The sequence below is a fragment of the Chiloscyllium punctatum genome, chromosome 7, assembly GCF_047496795.1.
Source record: "Chiloscyllium punctatum isolate Juve2018m chromosome 7, sChiPun1.3, whole genome shotgun sequence".
Taxonomy (NCBI): Eukaryota; Metazoa; Chordata; class Chondrichthyes; order Orectolobiformes; family Hemiscylliidae; genus Chiloscyllium; species Chiloscyllium punctatum.
Window position 1 is genome coordinate 81478849 of NC_092745.1, and position 15195 is coordinate 81494043.

Genomic DNA, 15195 nt, shown 5'->3' on the forward strand with positions numbered 1-15195 from the left:
TTAACTTAGTTAAACTGCATAAACACACTCAGATGCTGACAGAGCAGACAGACAGAATTTCTGTGAACATGCAATGTGGCTGAACCAACATTAATGTTGAGGCTTTATTCGGAAATAGAATGTGAGGATGACCCGTACCATGCCAAGAAAGGCAAAGCATGTAAGGGAATGAAGCACTGTATTCAGAGTGGAGATACGGAGTCCTGAGATCAGGGGTAACAGGCGTCTTGCTACTTTTTAGAATGTGTGAAAAACAAGATATTGGTGTAAAAGTTGAGTAAGGTACTGATTAGATGACTTACAATGTATAAATATCTGAGGAATCATCGTTGAGTTACAGTGCTACCTCGGAATCTTTTCCGGGGTAGACTCTCCAAATATTGGCTCAATAAGTGATCATTGACCCACACCTCAAGGCTCTTGAGATTATTTTGTAACTAATCTATCACAACAGAACATAGAGATGTTTGGGATAGATATGCAACCTTCAGCAATGTGTCTCCTGACTTGCCATAGTCATAGTGGTATCTACCATGAGAATCTTACTGAGGCTGCCATCTGGTTGCCAGTTCCAATAAAGTCACAGTACAGAGCAGGGCTGGGAATGCATAATGCATAATAACCGTAGACTGGATGTTGATGTGCAATTTTTACAAACATGGTCCTGTTATTAACAATTTCTTTAAAATATTGACCAGTGAGGTGGACATGAGCTAAGTAGATGCACATGCATGCTCATTGACCTAAATAAATTTAATTTAATTGTATCAATCATTTCAATATGATGATCCAACATTTATGTAGAGAATAGAGCATCATGTGTCTTGTGACTTACAAAATAATACTCAGTTTTAAAGTTTATTGATGTGATTACAAATATATATATTTATAGCTATACATTCTATATATAAACAGGAGCAATAATTAACATATTTGATTTATGGCAAAGTTCAGATATAGGAATCTGAATCGGCCAGCCATATATGGCGGCAGTCTATGTATTGGATCTTTGTGGCAAGAAGATTCATGCGAAACGTCTGAACAATGCATACCAGAAAATAACTGTGGTGATCAGTTTCAATGCAGTTCAGGCAAGTACTTCTCTGTATAATAATTAACAATCACAGTTCAATTAATTTAGAATTTTAACATGTGTTATTTATAGTCAATTGATTAATGATGCCAATTTCTATACCAAAACTTCTGGATATCCTGTTAAAAAAGATATATGAAAGACTGAAACACAAAATAAAGTAATGCTTGTAAAACCATGTTTCTGTCCCCATTTCCTTGATGCAACATTCAGCATTTCTGTCAACATTCAGGAGAGAAGTATTGTGAAAAGCTACACTGGATTTCCTGCCAATATTTTTGAACAGAGCATTGGTGCCGTTAATGTGATCAATGGACACCTGCTTCACACTAGAACTTGAATTTGGGACCAAAACCAGAACTGTTGTGCTCGTTGATGCTGCCCGCCCTTCATTCTTCTTTCTCTGCTCCCTTTGTTGCCCTGCTTGCCACCCCATTCTCCACTGCCCCATTCTCTACCCCTTTCAGAGGACTACTTACTTTCCAATCACTTGCTACTTTCTTTGTTGCTCCTCCCATTTTATGGTCGAGATCGTATCAATTTTGGGTGCTGCATCAATGATGTAACAATTTTGTATTTCATCCCTAACGATGAAATTAAAATCAGATCACAAAGCATATTTTCTGATTCAATAATATTTCTTTTTAATGTCAGCATTTGCGTGTGCTTAGTGAAAAACAGCACTGGGCTTTAAAAGTGTAATTAGGAAAATAATTTAACTCAGAAGCTTGTGATTAGAGATACAAGCTTAGGTTTTGAAAACATCTTTATAAAATATGTAAAATTATTAACATGAATTTCATGTTTAAAATCACAATTGAGTTCTTTTTTAGGTCGATGTATTAAAAGATATTTGCTGTGTAATGGTGAGAGAGACTGTGCAGATTTTTCAGATGAAGAAACCTGTGAGTCTGATTATCCAAATGAGAGAAGGACTTTCTGCAGTAACTTGTTTGAAATCCCAGGCATAGAAGCAATTATGACAGGGTAAGACATGTTTTGATTACAGTCTACATTCAGTTGGGCTTCCTTCTATAGATCATATTGTTTTCTATGTTTGTATTCCAGCCTAATGGTCATATGATACTTCATGCCTTGGACTATAACTTGGATGTTGCATATTGCTGTCTGGCTGATGGAGTAATAACCAAGCAGCACTGCTGAATAAGCATGTAATTAGTTATCACAGAATTGTAAATCCTTTGTATATTCAAATAGTTTGTTAATTATGAAATTCATACCAGCCTGACTTAAAGGGATGACTATTAATTGGGTCATGGTGTTAAATGGGTGCTATCAGATCCAATGACTATGATCTCATCATCAAGTCATTTGCTGTTTCTTCATCTAGGATCAAAAATGAGTTAACTTTCACCCAATAGCAATCCTTGTGGTATGTAATACAATTTACTCATGGAGTCTTGGTTGCTGTGCAAAATGCACCCTTATATGCATGTTATAACCTGGAACTGTAGATAGTGATAGTAGAAGCTTTAGGGTGCTTTCCTTCACATGGTTGCCCAGGAGGATCTTTCCAGCTCTTCTTAATCATTTCTTGTAGCCATGGTATTTATTTGGTTTATGCAATTAGTTTTCTAATCAATGGTAACCCCTAATTTGTTCGTGGTGAAGGATTTAGTGAAGGTAATGCCATTGGAGATTTTACATTTCCATTTTCCCTCTGGGAAAATTTGTGTGAATGTTACATGCCACTTACCAGCCCAACCCTGGATGATATCCAAGTCTTGCTGTTTATACGCATGGAGTGCTGCAGTTCTGAACATTGCGCAATCATCAGAGAACATCTATACTTTGACATTTTTATAGAGAAAAGTCAGTAATGAAGAAGCTGAAAATGGTTGGGCTCAGGACATTATCTTTGGAAGTTCCTGAAGTGATTTCCTGTGGCTGGGGCAATAGCTTCCAACAACTGCAGTCATTTTCTTTTGTGCTAAGCATGACTCAAATGAAGAATTTTCCTCAGAATCGCAATAACTTCACTTTAGTTAGTGCTTGTTGATGCCATACTAGGGCAAAAACCGCCTTGTTTCTTGATATAACCTGGAATTAATTAAATTGATTGAACATTGACATCTGTGTCATGGCCATAAGAGTCATAGAGCTCTGCAGCATAGAAAAAGGCCCTTCAGCCCATCGAGTCTGTACCAGTCAAAAGCAATCATCTAACTATTCAAATCTCATGTTCCTGCACTCAGCCCATAGCCTTGAATGCCTTGGCATGCAAGTACACATCTAAATATTTTTTAAACGTTATGAGAGTTTCTGCCTCTTCAGCCCTTATAGGCAGTCAGTTCCATAATCTATTATCATCTGGTGAAAAGATTTTTGCTCGTATCACCTATAAGCCTGTTGCCCTCTACCTTAAATCTCTGCTCTGTCTTCCTTTTTTAAGTCCCTCATAATTTTATATATCTCAGTCACATCCTGCCGGTCTCCACTGCTCAAGAAAAACACTCCCAGTCTATCCAATCTCTCTTTATAATGAAAACTCTTCTGGCAATGTCCTGGTAAGTCCCCTCTGCACCCTCTCCAGTACAATCGCATCGCTCCTATGTGTGTGAATTCCAGAACTGCACACAATACTCTCTGTGCTTTAACCAATGTTTTATATGGTTCCAGCATAACCTCCCTGCTCTTAGACTATATTCTGTGGCTAATAAAGGCAAATATCCCATATGCCTTCTTGACCATTTACCTGTCTTGCTACCTTAAGGAAATAATGGACGCGATCACCAATGTCCCTCTGATCCTTAGTGCTTCCCATGGTCCTGCTGTTCATTATTCTGATATTGGGAACTGTAGAAGAAGCTGATCCATTTATCGTTCCTGTGACTTAATCTTATGTTTCCAATGATGATTATCAATTGTCAATATTCAGTACTTATTCATTATTAATAGATCAGTTCATTGTTTCAGTGCTGCTTTTACATTCTAAGGTACACTTTATCTCTCTAAAATCATTGAATCCCTACTGTGTGCAAAGAGGCCATTTAGCCTATTGAGTCTACACCAAAACTCCGAAGAGCATCCCACAGAATTCCAGCCCGCTACTCTATCCTCATAAGTTCACATTTACAATGGCTAATCCACCTGGTTTATACATCCCTGGACACTACGGACAGTTTTAGCCTGATCAATCAACCTAACCTGCACATCTTTGGAGGAAACCAGTGCACTCAACGGAAACCCACACAGATGTGGGGAGAGCATGCAAACTCCATCCAAGGCTGGAATCGAATGGGGTTCCTGGATCTGTGAGGCAGTTCCAGAATCTATTACCCTCTGGTGAAGCGATTTTTGCCCCATACCTTAAATCTCTCTTCCGTCTACCCTATTGACCGTTCATTCTCTACAATTTCAGTCAGTGCATTCATTCTGTACATTTACTTTATTTCATCTGCCTGAAATGCTGAGTCACACACTACAGTTGTACAGGGCCATATAGATTACCTAAAATTTGTAAATGGGAGTTTACTTAAGCAGTTCTACCTCAATATTTGTTTTGTTTCCTGAGATACAGTGAGTAGCATTTAGAGTATTCACATGCTGTTCTATCTTGCACACTGTTGCCATGATATCTGTTGAGGAACTCCATTCACATTCGAGGGGAGAATCCTCCTGGTCACCTTTGTCACAAAGATCTCCATGATACTGTTCAAAAACAAAGATGGAGCAAAGAGGGTGGGGGCTGAATGACTGAAGAATGGACTCTCATCCATTTACTACAGGTATCTCCCCATTAAAGATCAGGAATCTTATTAGACTCTCTATCCCCACTCCACCCTGACAGCAAGCTGACAATTAAAAATGCTGAAATCTCATCCTCTTCTATTGGTTCGGTATCTACCTCAAGACGGTGTCTGTTAACACCACGGAAAATTCAATGATTGTTTCAGATGCTACTTCAAAATCGCATCCAGTATTCTCAGGATTGTCATGAGAAACAATATATTAGAACATGCTTATTTATTTGCAGATTAAATGCTGAATTAATCTCTCTTTTTTTTAAGCTATAACAACTTAATAAGTGAAGTTGGAAGAACTGTTTTAGATGCTGGGTTTGGTGGATATTGTGAATATGTGTATAATGGGGACTGGAGGGAACTGCGATATGACAGTGAATGTGAGCACCTCTATTACAACGATGATGAGAAATACTTCCGAAAACCATACAATTTACTCACATACCGTTTTGAGGTAAGCAATGATCCATTTTCCAATTCGTACCTTTCTTTGGCAGTTATGAAACAGCAAAGATTTTGCTTCACAACTTCCCTAGATGGCTGCAATAACTCAAAAACATTTCTTTGCATCTTAAGCTCTCGTAGCCCAATTAGTAGTTTCCAAAGTTGTGACTACATAATGCCGCACTGTTACTGCTAGCTAACATTTTAACATATACCAGTGTTCTCTGTTATCAAATACTCATGTGAAATAACACCAGAGATGTACAGCACAGAAGCGCTCTTTAATTCAACTTGCCCAAGCTGACTAGATACCTAAATTAAACTAGTCCCATTTGCCCATATCCCTCTAAACCCTTCCTATTCATGTACCCATCAATATGTCTTTTAAATATTGTAATTGTACCAGCCTCTACTACTTCATCTGGTCGCTCATTCCATACACGCAACATTCCCTGTGTGAAAAGGTTGCCCTGAGGTCTCTTTTAAATCTTTCCCCTCTCACCTTAAACTTATGCACTTGAGTTTTGGAGTTCCCTATCCTGGGAAAAAGACCTTAGCTATTCACCCTATCTATGCCCCTCATGATTTTATAAACCTCCATAAGGTCACCCCTCGGCCTTAGAAGTTCCAGGGGAAACAGCCCCAGCCTATTCATCCTCTCCGTAAGGCTCAAACACTCTAACCCTAACAACATGCTTGTGAATCTTTTCTGAACCCTTTGGAGTTTCACAATGTTCTTCCCACAGCAGGGAGACCAAAACTGAACATGGCCTAACTGATGTCCTGTACAGTCGCAACATGATATTCAAATCCTATTCTCAATCCGCTCAATTCTCGGCCCACTGGTCCATCTGATCAAGGTCCCATTGTATTCTGAGGTAACCTTCACTGCTGTCCACTACACCTCTAATTTTGGTGACATCTGCAAACTTGCTAACCATGCATCCTACAGTCACATCCAACAACTTACCCACCATCGATGTCAGGCTCCATGGTCTATAGTTTCCTGGTTTTTCCTAACCATCTTTATTAAAGAATGGCATCACGTTAGACAACCTCCAGTCTTCTAGCACCTCACCCGTGGCTATCGATGATACAACTATCCCAACAAGGGGCCCAGCAACCACTTTCTGTTAAAATTAATAGATGTCTGAATTGATTCAGTTTCCTGTTCAACTTCCTGTTTCAGAAAACAGAGATTTTACTGACGCCAAGTTCTTCTCAGTTGGCAGTATTTTATGTCAAATAAACATTGATGAAAATTTCAGACGGGTACATGCAAGTCTGCAGATTGAAGTTTCAGTGTGTGTGCAAGATTTATAGCTGCGAGTGTTATTTAGTGCTGAATTCCTTCTGAATTTATCGATTAATCGGAAATGCACCTAAATTGCATGGGGCAAATGAACATTTAGAAACCATCTGACATATGTTTGGTAAATTTCATATCTTCCAATATATTTGGAAACTTCCAGAACAATTACTGGCAAATCAGCAGAACCATTGAGAAAGGTGAGTCTTCCTCAAGAAAATAAACAACATCTTTGCAAGGAAACAGAGATATTTAAATCAACATTACTGAAGTGACTGATGCTAGCTTGCTAAAGCAAGTTCCTTTGACTATGATAAAACTTGCTGCAGATATTTATTTTCTGCTTAGAGGGAACAAACCAAATGATTAAGCTCTTCATTTTTTTATAGCACTCACTGGGTGGAATCTTGCCATTTTTCTGAGAGTGGGCTTGAAGGCTGGACTGCTGGAAAATATTGACATTGGAGAAGTAAATGATTACTTCTCATCTTGGGTGTTTTTCCGAGAGGCCGGTTATCATCACTGGCACAGGCTACCTATCAAGCAGGGTGGGTGTAGCCAGGTTTAGCAGGAAAAACATCCTCTTCAAGAAATATTCAAAAGATTGAAGAAATGGTTCAGAGATCAATCAAGGTCCACATCAGAATTAAGGCCAACAGTCCTGGAATAAAATACCATCCAATCTTCTCAAGTCAGAAGGGTATGTTCTGGAAGAATTGAGAAAACTTCAGACTATCTGAATTTATAAACTCAATGAGAATTGGAAGATAGTGGTAAATTTAAAAGTAGTTATGTACCTGAATGCATAAATGTCAGCTATGGGAACAAAGAAAAACTTGAAGGAAGGTATTTCTTAAAGCAATAGTTCTGAAACAGCCAGTGCTGAATCTGCATTAGCTCAATCCAATCCAAAGACATCACACAGCCTATGGGTGGAGAACAGCAGGCTAGCATGAGGTCCTGTTAGAGATAACTGCTTCACCGCTGGCTCCAGATAGTCTTTGTAATTATGCCTAACTAATTGCTGTCATGCGATAAAGTACATCTTGATGTGCAAGACAAATTCCTTATCTTAGTACGATTTAGTATGGTTTATCATGTGCCATTGCTAATTAGTTAGACTCAAAGACTCAATATACAAAGGAAAATTGGTGGCAGCTATTGACAGTATAAGTAAGCAAGCGGTGGTTAGTTCCACAGATATGCAGTAATCTACACAATTAAAAGAATATACACGAGCTAATTAGTGTTCCCAGTAGGATCTTCCTAACAGAGGACAGTAGCCTCCACACTCCGCCTCCACTTAGGGGCTGGTCAATTTACTATTCCAAATCCCTAGAGAGAAAATTGACTGTCAGAAACTCAACCAGCTAACTCTTGATGAATTATTGTAATGCTACTAGCCATTTATTCTGTAAATATAATCACTACCATGAACCAGTTCATCTTTCCTATTACAGTTCATTCTGCCCATATTTTCTCTCGTGGCTGTTTTTCTCTTTTATCTTATCTTTGTGTGGTTCCTATTTAAATATCTTCCATCTTTCATAGAAAGATGTGAACAATAGACACAACTATTTGGGTCCAATGCATGTTCTAGGCAATTGGGGCAAAGTGATTGAGAGATGCCATGCGGCAGTAGTGGCATGGTGGCTCAGTGGTTAGCACTGCTGCCTCACAGTGCTAGGGACCCAGGTTTGATTCCAGCTTCGGGTGACTGTCTGCATGGAATTTGCACGTTCTCCCTGTCCGTATGGGTTTCCTCCAGGTGCTCCGGTTTCCTCCCACAATCCAAAGATGTGCAGGTTAGAATGAATTGGCTATGCTAAATTGCCCACAGTAATCAGGGATCTTGTAAATATAATCTGTATAAAGTACTCAGAAAATAACACATTTTAGTCTTGTAACTAATTAATTGGATTTGTACATGTACAGGGTAACATATAGGCTGTTGCGCATGTTGTACTAAAATACAGTGCTTACCTATGCTATGTACACAGACAACATACATGACAACATAGAGTCTGCAATATTCTTTATTTGAAAGATAGCACAGATCATTGACATGACACCATAATGACTGGTATCCTATCACCAAGTCACCCTTTACTTACACATGCACGGTACATGACAACTGACCCAGCTTGCACAGAGCCACAGTAATCAGGTGCATTAGTCAGGGGTAAAATGTGGAAGGCGGGGAGGGATGGGTTGCTCTTTCGATGCTTGTTTAGTGTGGACTGGTTGGGCTTAAGGGCCTGTTTCTCTGATTTATGAAGTGGAGGGAGGAAAATGTAGGAGAAAAATTTTAAAAGTTTAGTAAATGCCCAAATTCACTCTCAAATATCACTCAAAATAATTACAAGGTAATAGATTTCATCTCTGAATATTGTTAAAACTTTTTCACTTATTTTTGCTTTATTCAAAGGCAATTGCTGATTCTGGATTTACCATAGATGTTCACGATAATGTATATGAATTAGCTACAGCAATGAGGAGTTCAGACTCTTTTGATTTTGGAGTTGGTGTGAAAGTTTCTGTTGTAAAAGCTGCGATTGCTTTTGGAGAGTATTCCACATTTATTAGAAATGTAACAAAGTTTCAAGGGAAAGTAAGTAAATGGCATTTTTCTTTATTTATTTTGAAGTAATTATTGTAAGACATGGAAATGACCAAAGCCTTTCTGTATAACACTGGGCTACACGAGCAAGGAAGGTTTATTGCATTAGAAAATCTTGTGCTTTGATTCTCTTACTATTTCTTCCATTTATATCTGAGGCGGTGTCCATCAGATTGTCACATCTTGTAAATATAATCTGTATAAAGTACTCATAAAATAACACATTTTAGTCTTGTAACTAATTAATTAGATTTGTATTGGGATTTGTACATGTACAGGATAACATATAGGCTGTGCGTATGTTGTACTAAAATACAGTGCTTACCTATGCTATGTACACAGACAACATACATGACAACATAGAGTCTGCAATATTCTCTATTTGAAAGAAAGCACAGATCATTAACATAACGCCATAATGGCTGGTATTCTAACACCAAGTCATCCTTTATTTACACATGCACAGTACATGACAACTGACCCAGCTTGCACAGAGCCAGCTCCTAGAGTGAGTAGAATCCCTGACACTCCTGTTTACATCTGTCAGCCAGGACTCTCTGCTTGGGGCTGTTAACCTGGTCCAATCAGGGAACACATATTTTGTTAGATCCACCTGGGTGAATCACTACTTCCCTCCCCCTCTGAATCCTGGGATGAAGTCCATTAAATTTCCTGTAGCTTCTCCTGGGATGTTTTCGCACAAGGTCTGGTTTCTCAGACACTGCCTTGGATACTAATGGCATACACCGGACTCATCTCTTGCGCCCAGAGCATCTTCTTCAGGTGACAATGGTGTTGAGGCTGTGTCATGTGCTGTGTCCATCTCATCCTCAGTGGTCCTTTAGACACGAGGCAGAGAGAGAGAACCATGGATTCTGACAGCCTTGCTTGATGTTCTGAGAGGCCGGGCATGTTTTGCAAAGTTGCAGCTTTCATGTGGTCCACATGCTTATTCAGGACTGCCTCACCTCCCTGAACTTCGTACGTCACGGGACCTGAGCTCATATCGATCATGCGTTTTACCCATGCAGGGCCGTGGTTCCCATGGTTTCAACACCAAACCCTGAACTAAACTGCCTCTCTCACTGAGAGGAGTCTAGTGTCCAGCATTAGTATTCCTGGTACTGTTTTACTCTTCCCCCCCACCCCAGGAAGATCAGATTTAACCTGGTGCAGAGTCTTCTCCTCTTTAGCAACTCTGCTGGGCCTGTCCCTGTAGTTGCAGTGAAGAGTGCTCTGATAATCAAACAGGACAGTTTGGTGTCAAGTGAAGCTGTAGGCTGTTTCATTTAGCCTGCTTTTGAAGTTTGGACTGATCTATCCACCAGGCCATTGGATGTTGGATGGTATGGAGCTGTTCTGACATGCCAATTGTCATTTGACTTTAGGAAGTATTCGAATTCCCTGCTGATAAATGATGGCCCGTTGTTTGTGACCAGGAACTTGTGTATTGCAAATGCTGCTCATAACCTTTCAAATGTCGTGTCTGTGTTTAACAAATGAACCTTAATATCATCCAAACATTTTAAATGAGCATCTAAAATGACTAAAAGCATAGACCTCATGAAAGGACCAGTGTAGTTGAAATGTAAACGAGTTCAGGGTTTGCCCAGCCATTCCCATGAATGTGGGGGAGATGCTGGTAGTAATTTGTGTCCTTATGAGAACTCTGGGCACTGCCCACCAACACTACTATGTCAGCATCCAATCCTGGCCACCAAACATAACTTCTCTCTCACATCTTCATTTTGAAAATCCCTGGAAGACGCTGCTGGAGGTTATCCAGTATTTAGCAGTGAATTTTGCTTGGGACAATCACTCCTGCTTCCCATAATAATATCCCATTGTCAATGGTGATCTGGTCTCGCCAGGTCCAGAAATGTTTTAATTCCAATTGTGATGACCTTTTTGGTTCCCCCATCACTACCAGCTGGTTTAGTTTTACCAGGATGGGATTTTTCTGTGTCCGCAATTTGATATTGTCAGTGGTGACCGGAAGACTGTCCAGAAAGTTTAAAACCAGAACGGACTCTTGCAATGGTGGCACCATTGGTGGTATATCTGCCAGTGGCAGGTGGCTCACCACATTTGCTTTTGCCACTTGGCCTCCTGGACAAAGCCTTCCATATGCATCGCATCATCCATCACCATTTCTGCCACCTACAAACAGACCCCATCACCAGAGATATATTTTCCTCCCACCCCATCCGCTTTCTGTAAAGGCCATTCCCTCCGTGACTTCCTTGTCAGGTCCACACAACCCACCAACCCACCATCCCCTCTCAAAACTGACCCTTGCCACCGCAGGAATTGAAAAACCTGCACCCACACCACACCCCTCACCTCCATCCAACGTCCCAAAGGAGCCTTCCACATCTGTCAAAGTTTCACCTGAATTTCCACACATGTCATTTACGATATCCATTGCTCCTGACGCGGTCTCCTCTACATTGGGGATATAGGATGTCTACTCGCAGAGCGCTTCAGCGAACATCTCCGGGACACCCTCACCAAACAACCCCACAGTGCCATTGCCGAAAACTTCAACTCCCCCTTCCACTTTGCTAAAGACATGCAGGTCTTGGGCCTCCTCCATCACCACTCCCTAACCATCTGATGCCTGGAGAAAGAATGCCTCATCTTCTGCCTCAGGATCCTCCAACCCCCTGCCATCAATGTGGATTTCACTAGTTTCCACATTTGACTTGTCCTATCTGTCCATCTTCCTTCCCACCTATCAGCTCCACCCTCCCCTCTGACCTACTACCATTAGCCCCACGACCATCCACCTATCGCTCTCTCAGCTAGCTTCACCCTAGCCCTACACCCCTCCCATTTATCTCTCCACCTTCTTGACTCCCAGTCTCATTCCTGATGAAGGGTATTTGCCCGAAATGTCGATTATCCTGCTCCTCGGCTGCTACCTGACCTGCTATGCTTTTCCAGCATCACACTCTCAATTCTAATCTCCAGCATTTGCAGTCCTCACTTCTGCCCTCCCGTACAAAGTGTTCCAACTTGTAATTGTACGCACTTGGAATTTGACCTGAAGCAAAGAGTGACGCAGCTTTGTCCTCTTTAAGTAGCTGAAAAATGTGTTGCTGGAAAAGCGCAGCAGGTCAGGCAGCCATCCAAGGAGCAGGAGAATGGACGTTTCGGGCATAAGCCCTTCTTCAGGAATGAGGAAGGTGTGCCAAGCAGGCTAAGATAAAAGGTAGGGAGGAGGGACTTGGGGGAGGGGCATTGGGAATGCGATAGGTGGAAGGAGGTTAAGGTGAGGGTGATAGGCTGGAGAGGGGGTGGGGACGGAGAGGTCGGGAAGAAGATTGCAGGTCAAGAAGGTGGTGCTGAGTCCGAGGGTTGGCACTGAGATAAGGTGGGGGGAGGGGAAATGAGGAAGCTGGAGAAACACATTTTCCAGCTCTGATCTCCAGCATCTGCAGTCCTCACTTTCTCCTCTTTAAGTAGTCCTAGCAGGGTGTTGTGGTCCATTACTGTTGTAAATTTACATCTGTAAAGGTATTGGTGTAACTTTCTTACACCAAACATGATCGCCAAACCTCCCTTCTCTGTCTGGGTGTATTTTCATCAGCCAAAGTCTGGGAAGCATATCAGGCGTTCCTCTCCACTGGGCCATTGGTGAGCCAACACTACCCTGACACTGAATGGGGAGGCATCACAAATTAGTGCCACATCTCACTTGGGATTGTAGTGTTCTAACACCTGAGATGACAATAGTTGCCTCTTCACCTCCCTAAAGTCTATATTTTAGCAATGAGACCAGTTCCAAGACTGACCCCTTTTCAATAGCAAATGTAGGGGTGCCAGGATGGAGGTCAAGTTGCAGATGAATTTTCCATAATAATTTACCAATCCAAGGTAAGGCCTAAGCTTAAGTACAGAGAGTGGTTGGGAAGCTATTGGAGAGGATATTTAGGAATTAGATATACGCACATTTAGAAAAGAATGGCCTATTAAGGGACAGTCAGCACAACTTTGTGTGGGGCAGGTTATGCCCTACAAACTTGATTGATTTTTTGAGGTGGTGATGAAGGTGATCAATGAGGTAGAGCAGTGGATGTTGTCTATAAGGATTTTAGTAAAGCTTTCAACAAGGTACCTCATCCAGAAGATTACGACGCATGGGATCCACGGTAACATTGCCATTTGGATTCAGAATTGGCTTGTCCGTGGTTAGAGGGTAGTATCGGAAGGCTGTTTTCTGGGTATTACAGGAAGGATGTGGAGGTTTTGGAGAGATTGCAGAAGAGATTTAGCAGGATGCTGCCTGGGTTAGAGGGCATGAGCTATAAGGACAAACTGGGGTTGTATTCACTGAAGTGATGAATGTTGACGGGAGACCTGATAGAAGTTTATAAAATTTTGAGAGGATAAGTCAGAATTTTTTTCCCAGAGTTAAAACATCAAATACTAGGGGGTATGCATTTAAGGGAAGAGAGGGATAATTCAAAGGAGATGTGAGGGCAGTTTTCTACACAGAAAGTGGTAGGTGCCTAGAACGTGTTGCCAGGGATAGTGGTAGAGGCAAATACAATATGGATGTTTAAGGGGCTTTTAGATAAGGACATGAATAAGCAACTAATGGAGGGATATGGACCTTGGGAAACAGAAGGGATTAGTTTAATTTGGTGCCATATTCAGCGCAACATGTTGCAACATTAAGGCAACAGTAGATAGCAGTTATAGCAATAGAAGTAAGTAAGTCTTGGCACCATGTTTGAACACCAATGTCACCACTGAGCCCTCAGAATTTTATTTTTCTTCCCCTCCCTTTCATCATATCTGGGCCAGGCCATAGTTCCGCAGCTAGGGTGGAGGGAGCCTGGTATGTGTTAAGCCCTGGCAAATTTGAAGGCACGAGTGTCCGTACCTTGGTGATCTTTGGTTGACCGAGCCCTGACCTGCTGAGAACTCCTGTCCACATGCAGGCTCACCCTCCTATAGGATGATAAGACACGAGAAGAAATGGCCCATTCAGTTCATTGTGTCTGCTGCACCTTTCAGAAAGATGATGACTCATCTCATAATCCTTAACTCCACTTTCCAGCCTTTACCTGATAACCCTTGATTGCATTACTAATTAAAAATCTGTCTATCTCAGCCTTGAATGTAGTTATTGGCCCAGCCTCGACAGCCTTTTATGGTGAGGAATACCATAAATTCACTGTAATCTAAGCAAAACTTCCTCCCCAGCTCTGTCTTAAATGGATGACCTCTGATTTTGAGATTTATCCCACCAGTCCTAAACTCTCTGCAAGAGGAAACAACCTTTCTATGTCTACCCATTCAAGTCTTCTAATAGTCTTGTATGTCTCAATCAGGTCTCCTCTCAGTCCTCTATACTCCAATGAATTCAGCCCTAATCTATTCAAAACATCCTCTTAAGACAATGCCTCCACACCTGGTATCAGCATTACAAATCTTCTGTAGACTAGCTCTATTTCTATTTCATTCCCTTTGAAATAAAGGTGAATAACCCATTTGCCTTTCCTATTACCTGCTGAACCTAGATGCTAACTTTTCATGATTTTTGCACGAGCCCTCCCGAATCCATCTGTGCCGTAGACTTTCTACATTTTAATAACATTCAGCCCCTCTATTCTCCTCTAATGAGACAGGAATAATTAATAATTAATGATGTCATAGTTGGAGATCCTCTTGGGAGGAGCCATCACAGTATATTTGAATTTAACATAGAGATGGAAGGTGAGAAGGTATAATCCAACATCAGTGTCTTGTCCTTAAACAAAGGGGACTACAATGGGATGAGGAAGAAGTTGGCTAAAACTATATGGTGGGACAAGTGAGGAACAGTGGAAGACTTTCAAAGTGATCTTACTCAGCAAGAGTATGTATCGGTGAAAAGGAAGGACTGTAGGAAATGGGATAATTAGCCATGGATAACTAATGAAATGAAAGAGGGTATCAAATTGAAATCCAATGC

General features: G+C 41.1%; 1 protein-coding gene across 1 annotated transcript in view; it reads left to right on the forward strand.

Annotated features, from left to right (window-relative positions):
* Nucleotides 1-15195, forward strand: part of LOC140479870 (complement component C8 alpha chain-like) — a 51006-nt gene that overhangs the window by 17724 nt on the left and 18087 nt on the right. Inside the window, exons 3-6 of the mRNA XM_072574199.1 lie at nucleotides 950-1091; nucleotides 1927-2080; nucleotides 5125-5311; nucleotides 9039-9221. Of these exons, the coding sequence (XP_072430300.1) occupies nucleotides 950-1091; nucleotides 1927-2080; nucleotides 5125-5311; nucleotides 9039-9221 (666 nt within the window). The remainder of the gene's footprint in view (nucleotides 1-949; nucleotides 1092-1926; nucleotides 2081-5124; nucleotides 5312-9038; nucleotides 9222-15195) is intronic.